Source organism: Gymnoscopelus microlampas, assembly GCF_963454915.1.
Source record: "Gymnoscopelus microlampas genome assembly, chromosome: 12".
Taxonomy (NCBI): domain Eukaryota; kingdom Metazoa; phylum Chordata; class Actinopteri; order Myctophiformes; family Myctophidae; genus Gymnoscopelus; species Gymnoscopelus microlampas.
The window spans coordinates 13,297,570-13,310,721 of record NC_139949.1 but is presented as its reverse complement, the minus strand read 5'-3'; the positions used below and the strand labels follow the sequence as shown (position 1 = coordinate 13,310,721).

The window sequence follows — 13,152 nt, the reverse complement described above, 5'->3', positions numbered from 1 at the left end:
AATCCTAACATTTTGAAAAAAATATAAAAAAAATATCTTTTTCACTATTTTTCAAAAAATAGCAGATCTACAAGCTCATGGCGCGGCACTCGGTGCCGCGCCATGAGCTTGTATATCTGCTATTTTTTGAATAGCCAAAGAAATCTTAAGCGACACAGATGCGTTCAAGGTCTTAATGGGTTAAACATGTTTGCTTTAAAGGTATATTTATTCAAAGATTTGCACACATTTTCGCGATTTTTCAAAAATAGCAGATTTACAAGCTCATAGCGCAGCACTCGGTGCCGCGCTATGAGCTTGTAGATCTGCTATTTTTGAATAGCCAAAGCATTTTATCTTTTATGGAAAAGTGTCCCTTCGATTAAATAGTTAATAATTATATAAGCCTATGTTATATAAACATAGGTGGGATAATTATGGGATTGATGATAAGTTTTTATGCCATAGTTACTTTTTTCACGCTTTCAGAGCGTTTACTTTTTTCATACTAATAAAATATAGCAGATAATAGCTTGGAATCATGTGTGGACGCCCAGTAGGCTACTTAAACTGCTAACCTGAATAGCTAATCTCCAGCTATCACTTGCCAGTCATAAAGTTCTGGAAAATATTATACAATTTTAATGCTGGAGACGGAGGTTTACTCTGTCAAGACATGGGAATACATTTTTACTGAATTGCATGTGTACGTTGTAAATGGAAATTTGTTGTACCTTTTCTAATAAATAATGGAGCAGCCCATGTCCCAGACTGCAGCAGTACTGTACAATTATACCCAGAGTTAAAGGGATATTTCACTTTCAAAAACACTTCTGGTCATTTTATGGTCTACTCAGGCCCTTGTGAACCCCCCAGACAGTTTTTAAGTTGCTTGATTCAGTATTTAGATATTTGATATTCATTTTATCAGCCACGCCCCCTTCCTATACAAACCCATTATAACTTCAAAACTTATGCGTGAGAGGGCCGTGTTTTTTTGATAACTTTTTTCATTTATTTTTAATATATTTTTTTTGTATTTAATTTTTTCATTTTCCAAAAAAAAATATTAAAAATAAATGAAAAAAGTTATCAAAAAACACGGCCCTCTCATGCATTAGGAGGGCAGGGTGAGTCACCAGAACCAAGGACGGGTGTTTTTGATGGTTAAACGGGTAAAAAATAGAGTTTGAAGTTACAATGGGTTTGTATAGGAAGGGGGCGTGGCTGGAAAAATGAATATCAAATATCTAAATACTGAATCAGCAACTTAAAAACTGTCTGGGGGGGTTCACAAAAACCTGAGTAGACCATAAAATGACCAAAAGTTTTTTTGAAAGTGAAATATCCCTTTAAACAAAACATTGGAAAAATAATAAAACGATCTTGTGTACAGAAATATTGGCATTGATATTTGTTTTAACAAATATTAGCCCCAGACTAATCTCTCAAGACAATATTATTCAATACATTGAATACTTTTTTTCTTATCTTTCGCCCCCTCTTCCCAGACACAGAATAAGATGTGTGACTGCAGGCCGTCTGGTACCACTAACTACACTAGTAACGGTGCTGATACACGCTCAGTAGGTGGAGTGAGGCTTCCCATTCATTCATTCATTAGATATGGAAGCACGCTGCAAAGGATTGTTTGGGCAACCACTTCATTTCATCAGCAATCTCGGAGCCCAGAGAAAAACTGAAAAGGAAAAACAGCGACCTCTGCTGTTCGTTCCTCCTCAGTGTGACTCTGGGACAATGCCGACGAAGGGCTTGTGCGCAAGGAAACGGGGTTTAAGTCTGCCTTCACCGCTCCACTTCCGGTGGTGAGCTTGCGTTTTCCTTCCGACTAGATAACATTTCTACACGGAACACTAACACCACTTCTCCCAGAGAACATGGATCGTTTTGGTTATAAGCCCACTTGTTTCTATGATGAAAGAGTAAGTTCAAATGTGAATATCTTTCCGTGGTTTTGTCTGCTCCGCGGACGCTATTGTTAAATTAGTTTCGGTTAGTTTCGAGTAGGGAAAGGTCGACGGACACGTGAATCCCGCCCACTACATTTGATTGGGTAAAGCGCGGCCTGCTTCCTGATCTGAAGGCACGCCAACACTCCCACACAGTGTGTACACGTTGTGACGAACCTTCAGGACAGATTCCAACGTAGTGCAGAATCTGTTCTTGAGAGATTATTTCATCAGTGACACACGACACCACTTGAGACTGACAGAGAGGCGACAAAGCTCGTTATGGATATTATTCACACCTGGATAAGCAGCAGCTGAAGGTAATAACATAATGTGGGTATGTTACGTTTTACTCAGCATTAAGTTAACTGTACAGGTGTTGTACATGCTGGTAGGAAATATACCCACAACTGATATTACCTTCAGCCGCCGCAATTTGAAACCATCTGTGATAAAGTTCCATTCTTCTGTTTTGTATGACAAGCTGTTTTATATTTTTAAACCCGTAACAATCTCTCTGAATTGGTACAGAGAAAAACAAAGTAAAGCATGGTGAAAGGTGTTGGAGACCGTTGGTGCTTCTAGGGTGATGTGACAAATGTGGTGCGGTTCATGTCACGAGAGCGACATTGTATTCGGGGCTACGCATTGGCAAACAATTATGGCAGAAAGACAAGTAATTTGTATCCATTAAAAACAAAAAGAAGGCCAAAGGGCCCAACACTTTCAATTTACTTCAACACCTTGCGATCACTATGCAGATTTTACACACCCAAGTGAAATGAATATACAAGTTTAATTTAGCTAACAATGTGGTTTACCTGAGGACACTTCCTATGCATATTTGTGTGTGTGTGTGTGTGTGTGCGTGTGCGTGCGTGCGTGCGTGCGTGCGTGTGTGTGTGTGTTAGAGGTGTTCACGGTTCCACTTAACCCATTGAGACCTGAAGCCGATTCTACATGTCTCCTAAATCTCAACAGTTTTCTGAAAAACGTATGTTTCTATATCAGTGGTGCTCAATCTTTTTCACGTCAAGGACCCCCAAAATGAGATTTATTTGGCTGCGGACCCCCATCAAAATATCTTGTTCCAGGGACCCCCCAGAAGCAAAGATTTGAGTTAAAAATGTTCGCTTTAAAAATATATATATATTCAATGATTTGCACACATTTTCACGATTTTTCAAAAATAGCAGATCTACAAGCTCATAGCGCGGCACTCGGTGCCGCGCTATGAGCTTGTATATCTGCTATTTTTGAATAGCCAAAGTGTAAAATAATGCTTTAGCTCAAATCTAAAAATGACACAGTTCCAGGTCTTTATGGGTTAAATAAATAGAAACATAAAAAATACCCAGAAACCCTTAAGGGTTTGGGCCCGTGTTTCATTATGGGGGAATTTGGTTCTGTTTATGATTATGCATAATTGCCAAGTGGATCAGAGAAGACCTGTATAGTCAGTGCTGTTCAGGAGAGGGAAAAACATTAAGTGCTGTTGAGCTGCGCATGTGTGTCAAGCTGCCAGCTGAGTTGAGAGAGCAGATAAGGTGCATGACCATGGATTCCTTTGTCAGCCAGATGAAAACATGCAATTTAATTGCATTGTCTCTTACTGTGGGCTGCTATTAGCTGCTAGATTCCATTATGGAGTAGCCTATCACAGCCAGGCATCTTACTGGTAGAACGGCATTCTCAATAGCAATTGTAATTATTAGGTTTGTTTGTGTGTGTGTGTGTGTGTGTGTGTGTGTGTGTGTGTGTGTGTGTGTGTGTGTGTGTGTGTGTGTGTGTGTGCGTGCGTGCGTGCGTGCGTGCGTGCGTGCGTGCGTGCGTGTGCGTGTGCGTGTGTGTGCGTGTGCGTGTGTGTGTTTGTTTGAGAGAGAGCTTAAGAGAGATAAAGAGAGAGATAGATTAAAAGCAAATAAAAAGTTGATGGATGACAATTGATGATAAGATTATTACCTACATTAATCATCAATAAAGTGATCTTGTAGTAATAATAAAATAAAAAAGAACTTATCTTGGCCAGATGCGAAGGCCGTGGACAGAGATTATGTTTTCGACCCTGTCCGTGTGTTTATTTATTTTATTTTATACCTTTATTTGCACATATTAATGAACACCACACATACAATGCAATGTAAATACGCTGGATTTAGCAAGAACGCTAATTTTCATCCGTAGTCCCCATACAGAAAACACACAACATAACAAAAAGAGCACATATAAGTATTACTAAGGGCACCCACCGCACTTTTATTTTACCTCTGGGGAGGAATCTGCCAATGCTTTGTCAATGCAAATGCGTGGATTCATGGTCTTTATTTTTTTCCAAGAATCCACGCATTTGCATGGACACAGCATTGGCAGATTCCGCCCCAGAGGTAAAATAAAAGTGCGGTGGGACCGTGCCCTAAAAGGGTACAAACAGAAGAGGGAAAAAAAACAACAGTAAAAAAGGCCTATAGTTTTGACCTAAAATACCAGAGACTCAGGAAAACCAAAAATGTGCTCAAAGGCTGTGCGTCTAGACTGCACCTAACAATCCCCTCTGGTGACGGCCACTCCATAGACAATGCATTGAACCTTGCCGCTGTCTCAGAACGCAGAAAGGGCGGAAAAGAAACCGCATTACCCCTGTTCAGAAACATGTTTTTTTTCCCCTTTTTCTGACCAATGGGTCGATCCATGCATCACGTGGGATATCAGTGCTGATTTCTATGACCTTATGCCTGGAATATAGGTCTTCACAGGTCTACCAGAAACGAAAAGATCGATTGATTGATTGATTAATTGATGGTTTATCATGGTCACTCTGGTCCGGGTAATCTTGAATTCCTGCCCAATTACCTCCGGTGATTTTATCAATATGTGTAATAACCGAGTGGATCCGAGAAGACCCGTACTCATCTCTCATCCAGTGGTGGAAAAAGTACTCAAATTCTTTACTTAAGTAAAAGTACCGATACTGCAATATATAAGTACTCTGTTACAAGTATAAGTCCAAAATTAAAAATGTACTTGAGTAAAAGTGCAAAAGTATTGGCATCAAAATGTACTTAAAGTACCAAAAGTAAAAGTACTACATATTTGAAAATAGCCGATCTACAAGCTCACAACGCGTCGCGGTGCGACGCGTTGTGAGCTTGTAGATCTGCTATTTTCAAATAGCCTATGTATAAAATAGGGTTAAAGTGGTTAATGTATGTTTCATTATATCATAGTTTACACATGAAAGGTAATTAGTAACTAAAGTTTTCAAGTAAATGTAGTGGAGTAAAAGTACAATATTTGCCTCTGAGATGTAGTGGAGTAGAAGTAAAAGTATTGGAAATTGGAAATACTCAAGTAAAGTACAAATACCTCAAAATTGTACTTAAGTAAATGTACTTAGTTACTTTCCACCACTGGGCTGACCTACTGTAGGTTCAGATTGCTGCAATGCAATAAGAGAGGAAAAAAGTTGCCAGGCTGCCAGCTGGCTGAGTTCAGTCAACTCCAGTGACTGGGCAGAGCGTATCAAACTATTCCTCCAATGGGTCCGAGAGGTGCGTGCACCGTGCGCAATCATGGATTCCTTCTTCATCTTGGCAGTGGTGTAAAGTAACTAAGTACATTCACTCAAGTACTGTACTTAAGTACAATTTTGAGGTATTTTTTACTTTAGTGCAGTATTTCCAATTTTCAATACTTTTACTTCTACTCCACTACATCTCAGAGGCAAATATTGTACTTTTACTCTCCTACAATTATTTGAAAACTTTAGTTACTAGTTACTTTGCATTTTTATTATTACATTATAAAACATTAACCACTTTAGCCTTATTTTATACCTAGGCTATTTGAAAATAGCCGATCTACAAGCTCACAGCGCGTCGCATCGCGGCGCGTTGTGAGCTTGTAGATCTGCTATTTTCAAACATTTTAGTACTTTTACTTTTGGTAATTTAAGTACATTTTGATACCAATACTTTTGTACTTTTACTCAAGTAAATCTTTTATTCCGGACTTTTACTTGTAACAGAGCACGTCTACATTGCAGTATTGATTCTTCTACTTAAGTAAAACATTTGAGTACTTTTCCCACCAATTTAATGCAAATGTCTCGTATTGTAGGCTGCTACATACATAGCTGCTAGATTCCATTATGGTGTAGTCTATTACAGGCATGTACTGGTAGAAAGGCATTAGCAATTATTGGCTAATTATTAGGTTTGTCCGGTAATAATACCAGTCAGGATCAGTTCTGTAATATTTCAGCACACTTCAATTTCAGGGGTCCAATTGGAGTTTGGCCCATCATTTAACCCATTGAGACCTGAAGCCGATTCTACATGTCTCCTAAATCTCAACAGTATTCTGAAAAACGTATGTTTCTATATCAGTGGTGCTCAATCTTTTTCATGTCAAGGACCCCTAAAACTATATGTATTTGGCCGCGGACCCCCATCAAAATATCTTGTTCCAGGGACCCCCCAGAAGCAAAGATTTGAGTTAAAAATGTTCGCTTTAAAAATATATATATTCAAAGATTTGCACACATTTTCACGATTTTTCAAAAATAGCAGATCTACAAGCTCATAGCGCGGCACTCGGTGCCGCGCTATGAGCTTGTATATCTGCTATTTTTGAATAGCCCAAAGTGTAAAATAATTCTTTTTAGCTCAAATCTAAAAATGACACAGTTCCAGGTCTTGATGGGTTAAAAACACATCTGAACCAAACAGTTCTCTGGACAAATTTCACATCGTCCATTAGGGTTCTGGTCTGTCATTTTGGACCATGAAGGGCTCTATAGCCTGGAAAGAACCACCTAGACCAGTTTCAGTGGTACAGCATCGTGCACTTGCTGTCTCTTTAATGTTGGAGTAAGAGAGTCATCATCTGTCTGTCTCTCTCTGTGTCTGGAGCTAACCTCGCAAACTGTGCTGGACTGATCAGCACCACATTTCTTGGGCACGCTGCCAGCAGGCCACAGAAGTATCTCCACTATTTCTATCCACATACTGCATATGACCTAGCCCAAAGTAAAGTGCCTTATGTAGGCGATTCAGAATTCTTAGAGAGATAGTATTGATGACTCAATCTCTGCCTAGATACGACAGTTACCACGCACGCACGCACGCACGCACGCACGCACACACACACACACACACACACACACACACACACACACACACACACACACACACACACACACACACACACACACACACACACACACACACACACACACACACACACACACACACACAAGTATTATTGTTATTATTCTAGTTTGAATATTGAAGAACCTTCTCAATATAACCCTTGTGCATTTTAGAATCAATCTTCGACCTTAATTATCATCATCTGTTTTTAACGTCTGGAGACTCCCGTCATAAACATAATTAATCAAGGTAAAATGCTCTGTCAAAGATGACTGATGTCACAGGAGGGCCACGTGAGGTCTGAGATCCACATTGGAGCCACGCCATTCCCACGTGGATCCACAGATCCACATGATTACATTTTTGTTTTATCTCAATCATCTGCGTTTACTTACAGCTTCCAAACTTCAGAGGACAGGCGTGTGCATCCATTGGAAAATCCTCCAGGTGCATGGGGCACTCAGCGTGAATTGTCAGCCTGAGGATGGTGAAACAGACAAGAGAGAGATTGACAACACTTCAACACGCCATTGGATAGACGTCAATATACAGTACAATATACTGTACTGTATTATAAATATGATATGTTCTTATGTGACATAAACACACCATGGCAAATGTCACATAGGAAAGTAGAACAAGTGCACCTCGGAGGACAGGTCTCCGCCAGGTCAGGTAGGTTATTGTTGGCCAGCAATGTTCGGAATGCGCCAATCAGGATGCTATATGAAAAATGGGACCGATCCGTCTTGATCACTTGACTATAGAGATAATGCGTACCGATTTGCGTGACGTTTGGACCCAATTTGTATAGGAGTAATATAAAAAATCACACCCAGTGTGAAGTGGGCGGTGTGTGGTCATCACAACATGACTCACTTAAAAAAAAGCATGTATGCTTTTTTTTAGTCCATACTGCTATTCATAGGGCTGCACATGTGTCATGTGTTTCGCTAGCCAATCACAGTCCTGAATTTGCAAAGTCAGCCAATCACATTACAGCTAGTGGTGATGACACTAGCTGTAATGTGATTGGCTGACTTTGCAAAAGTATAGATTTGCATTGACTGTGGAAGGGTTAGGGGTGTAGACTGCGTTGTAGACTATTGGCCAATCACGGTGCAGGATTGGTCAGTGTCCAAAACTCACTTATAGGGGCGGTTACACCGCCCCAAAAATCTTTCAGCCTCCTGGTGGCGCTATCATAGGAAATGTTAAAAGGGTGGCATTTGTTCCTCAACGTAGTGTGAATGCGCGCGCAAGGTTTCACCGCAATCGGACGGACGCTGTGTTCATGATTTGCGGCATTTTGTTCAAATGCAAACTTTAGATGTGAATCTTAGTCGATCGGGATGGAATATGAAAAATCCAACAGAGCTGTCTTGATCACATGACTATAGAGATCATGTGTACCGATTTGCGTGAAATGTGGATACAATCTGAAAGAGTAATATCAAATAAATTGCTTTACATAAGTCGACCTCCTGGTGAAGCTATAAAAGGCAAATGTGAAAAATGCAGGGCAGACACCTAGGCAGGCCTCTAGGTAGTGCGCATACAAAGTTATAGGTTATAGGTAAAAACGCAAATCGGCCTGTTATAGCGCCACCAGGAGGCATTGTTTTTGGCGCTATAACAGGCCCGCGTGAACATTTTGGGGCAGAGCTTCTGCTCTGGCATCCAGGGAATGCGTGTGCACAGTTTCGCTGCGATCAAGCAAACGGTGCCGGAGATTAGCTGTGCACAGGTGGACAGTGCCCTGCCAGCCTCATCCTTCTCTCTCTAACTTTGTCTGTGACCCGTAGTACTGTAGGTCCCCATAGAGGACCACATTTCTGATGTGGTCCGTCCATGTGACACCTAGTGCCATTCGTAGCGTTCTTGTGTAGACTCCATCCAGGGCCCTTTCCTGTTGTGCTGTTTGAGGGTCCACGTCTCGGCCCCATACAGCAGTACTGACTCCACTGTAGCTACAAACAGCCACCTCTTGAGGTCTTAAGTTCTCCCATGTCTGATTTCCACTCTCTCCTTGTCCCATGAAGCAGTGGCGTCAGTTCAGCAAAAGCCAAGGTATGGCAAGGTTAGGGTTGCCAACTCCCTGAGATAAACATAAGGGACACCCCAGAAATGCATAGAAAACTATGCATTATACCTATAACACAATACAAACACAATGGTCTCACACCTGCATTATGCTACTATTCATGATTATTATATAACAAAAAAAAATAAAACAAATTCTGGAGCCAAGGTATGGCACCTGCCATACCTTGCCATGGCATAGCCAATTGATGCCCCTGCCATGAAGGGCATTCCAGTCAAGTGCCGTCCGGACCTTCAGGTCCTGTTCCGTTGAAGCAGTCCAGGCCCCGAGATATTTGAAATCCTCGACTTTCTATGTATCAGTCCTGTGCTTCATACTGTGTAACTGCAGCACCGCCATGACTGAATTTCCTCTGTGGGATCAATAATGTCTGTCTGTCTGTCTATCTATCAACATGACAGATGTGGCTGTGATTGGTCCAGCGGTTTGTGAGATTAGTTCCAGACACACACACACACACAGACACACGAGGAACTCACACGGACGAAAACATCATTACCGGGCTCGACGTTTGGCCTTGCAGAGATTATTGCAATCCAATAATGTGATCGTAAAATGAGTGCTTTATACGTTTGGTACTGTAATTATATTTTGATGCTAATACTTTTGTACTTTGTACTGTAGTATATTAGAATAAGCATATAGTCTTGTAATGAACACACATGAGGAACCCACATGGTCTGAGTTGAACCACACAAAGAATAGGCCTAGAGACCTCTCCTCCCCCGCAGGATGCCACACACAGAAAATCACTGATCACTTGTTAATGAGGAACAGGCATTTAAACAGCACATGGTCCTTGTACTTACTTACATACATCCATACATAATATCATATATCAATATACACTAATGCACTAGTACTTATATTGTAATGCACATACATTACAATATAACTTTCATACTACTACTGAAGGTTTTAATAGACACAGTCCATTGATTACTAGTTTGCCTAGCAAGGCATTCCTGATTAGTCACAGAAACTTTAAACCCATCCATAAGATAAAGGTCCATTCTCTTAGGAGGTCCAGATGGCCAGTATCTCCTGGGGTCATCTGACCTTAGTGACCACTATATTGTCTTAACCAACTCTCACAATAGACTCACACACACACCAAACTACTTAATCTAGCACACACACATTTACACACATAGTCTAACACACACACCTACGTGCACACTGAAGTACATCCATACATGCCTATACACACACACAGGACACACACCGTTTTGGTATCTGGTTCAGAGCACACACGCCACATGCACAAGCCTATAGAAAAGAGCGTGCATGTGCATACACACGGGGTATAAAAAAGGTTCTCTAAAGTGAATTCTGCCTCTTTCCTGCTGAAGCTGCGATGTGATGTTAACTCTTTACTCTCCTTGAATAAAGTAACCAATTAGAAGCCATGCCTGGACTCCTTCATTCTCCTTAAACAAGGGCAAATAGTCTCACAGATTAATGCATTTTACTACAGTACTATTTCTACATTGTGGTATTGCTACTTTAAGTAAAAGTGCTTTGACCATTTCATGACAGCCATTTTGCTGTCTCCATGGTATGTTGGTTGCTTAAGTTTGCTGGATGGATAAGCATTGTGTGTGAGAAAATAATTAGGATTGGATACATGTATTTATTCATTTACAGTGCCAGTTTGCAACTTTGTGTAATGGTCACAATGTTTTGAGAACATTTAGCTATACCAGTTAAGTATGACCTGATACCTTTCTTAAAGGAACACTGCACCCATGTTCAACTTACTGTTGAACATGTTCTTACTTTCATATAATTGGTCCTCACTAATGCTTGTTATAGGATAGGAAGGCACCATTTTTGCCTGTATACTCGTTCTGTGTCTCAGAGTTGGGCTGTGGACAGTTCACAAACTTGCCCACCAATAACATCATCGGTAGGGATTCCAAACTAATGGAAACTACAACCTTTCTCTGCCTGGAAAGTTAGCATTCTGAAATAGAAGCCATTGTCCTTGGACAAACTAAGACATTTGTGTGGCTCTCGGGATCAACATAAATATGGATCTCGAAAAAAATAGTGCAAGTATTTCTGCAGTCTACTGGCAGCGTGCACACAAAGGCATTGATCGGTCCAGCGGTTTGTGAGTTTAGCTATACACACACACAAATGTTTGGGTTTGTTATTTTCATACCCATTTGTGCAAATGTTTGCCAATTTTCTCACCTAAAAAGGGCAAAATGTTTTTTTTAGGACATGTTAGGAACTTTAAATGGCACTTTAAACATGGTGGCCTGGCTAGGACAGTTTGCCCTTGATATTGTATACCTCTTCTTGCTCCATGTTGAGTTGGTTTGGTGTTGGCTTGAACAGATGCATTGCCAAACCAGATGGATGTGGATAATGTGATAGATAGATTCAATGATGGCTACAGAGAACCAAACTTTTCTTTTTATTCCATTTCCTGTTAACCCTTTCAGACCGAGAACGCATCTGTGTCATTTTAAGGTTTCTTTGGGCTATTCAAAAATAGCAGATCTACAAGCTCATAGATCTGCTATTTCTTTTGAAAAATCGTGAAAATGTGTGCAAATCTTTGGATATCTTTTTTTCTGTAGTGCACATTTTTAACTCTGTTACAACTTCTGGGGGGGGTCCCTGGAACAAAATATTTTGAGATGGGGTCCGTGGCCAAAATTCATATAATTTTGGGAGTCCTTCACATGAAAAAAGTTTGAGAACCACTGACTATAGCAACATTTTTTTCCCCGAAAAAAATAGGATTTAGAAGACATTCCCCCCAGAAGCAAAGATTCGAGTTACAAATGTTTGCTTTAAAAAAATATATATATTCATTTCTCAAATGTTCACGATTTTTCAAAGATAGCAGATCTACAAGCTCATAGCGCGGCACTCGGTGCCGCGCTATGAGCTTGTATATCTGCTATTTTTGAATAGCCAAAGAAATCTAAAAAAAGACACAGATTCTTTCCCGGTCTTAATGGGTTAACGATGGTACCAGAGGAATGGGAATGAAGTGCAAAAGATGTAAGAATGTTGAGTGCAGGTAATGCAGATTTCTATTAGTTCCGCTTCAATGTGCTCTCTAGTCAGGTACGCTACGGGATTCATAAGATGACTTATTGCTGGTCTCAAAAATGTTGACCTGACCCTTTCACATACAACATGAACCGACCAACGAGGCAGCTTCAAAACAGCTTTCGCCTCCTGTGTGAAAGCGGCTTATCATGTTTGGCTTTATGCTGTGTCAGAAATAGCTTTTAAAATGCCCTTGATAGCGACTTCCCTTGCCACACGGTATCTTTCCTTGCAAATGGAAAACCGACAGGACTATAATAATCCATTGAAATTCAAATGTTATTCTTAGCCCTGGGAGTACTGCTGCCAAATAAAACTCATGAGAGCCTAGACCTCCGGCCCGGGGAAAATAAATATATTCTATCACCTTTTCATTAGAAATTGCAGGCAAATGAATTTGGCATCTTATAAATCTGTACTGATCCTTGTAGACAGGAATTAGAACATTTGGAGTTATTAGAGTCATTCTGAAGCTCATCTAATGAAAGAGGGATCACTGGTTACATCGATAGTTTTTTTTTTTTTTAATAAAGTTTTATCCCACGTTTTTGTAACCCATTTTTTCACCCCGTGCCAATTGTCTAAGCTTGTAATCCTGGGCGCCACTCTCCCTCTGCCAGCCTGGGGTAGAACCCCAAACTGACCTCATGCGCCAACCCCACCTAGGGTATGGGCACTGATGACGCGACGTGACCACATGATGACCACAGCGTCCCCGGTGGGAATCGAAACCCAGGACCTTCTAGCTGTGTGGCGACAGCGCTACCGACTGCACCACTGTGCCCCCTACATCGATAGACTCGATGTAATGATCAGACCAATTCAATTATAAACATATTGAAACTAGACTACAAACAAAACGAAACAAAAAAAACAT

At 40.7% G+C, this 13,152-nt stretch overlaps 1 protein-coding gene across 1 annotated transcript in view; it reads right to left on the bottom strand.

Moving 5' to 3' along the window:
• Positions 1 to 13,152, bottom strand: part of gabra3 (gamma-aminobutyric acid type A receptor subunit alpha3) — a gene marked incomplete at its 3' end in the record, with an annotated part of 215,116 nt that overhangs the window by 35,000 nt on the left and 166,964 nt on the right. Inside the window, exon 7 of the mRNA XM_084075199.1 lies at positions 7,495 to 7,577. Coding sequence (XP_083931325.1) covers positions 7,495 to 7,577 — 83 coding nt within the window. The remainder of the gene's footprint in view (positions 1 to 7,494; positions 7,578 to 13,152) is intronic.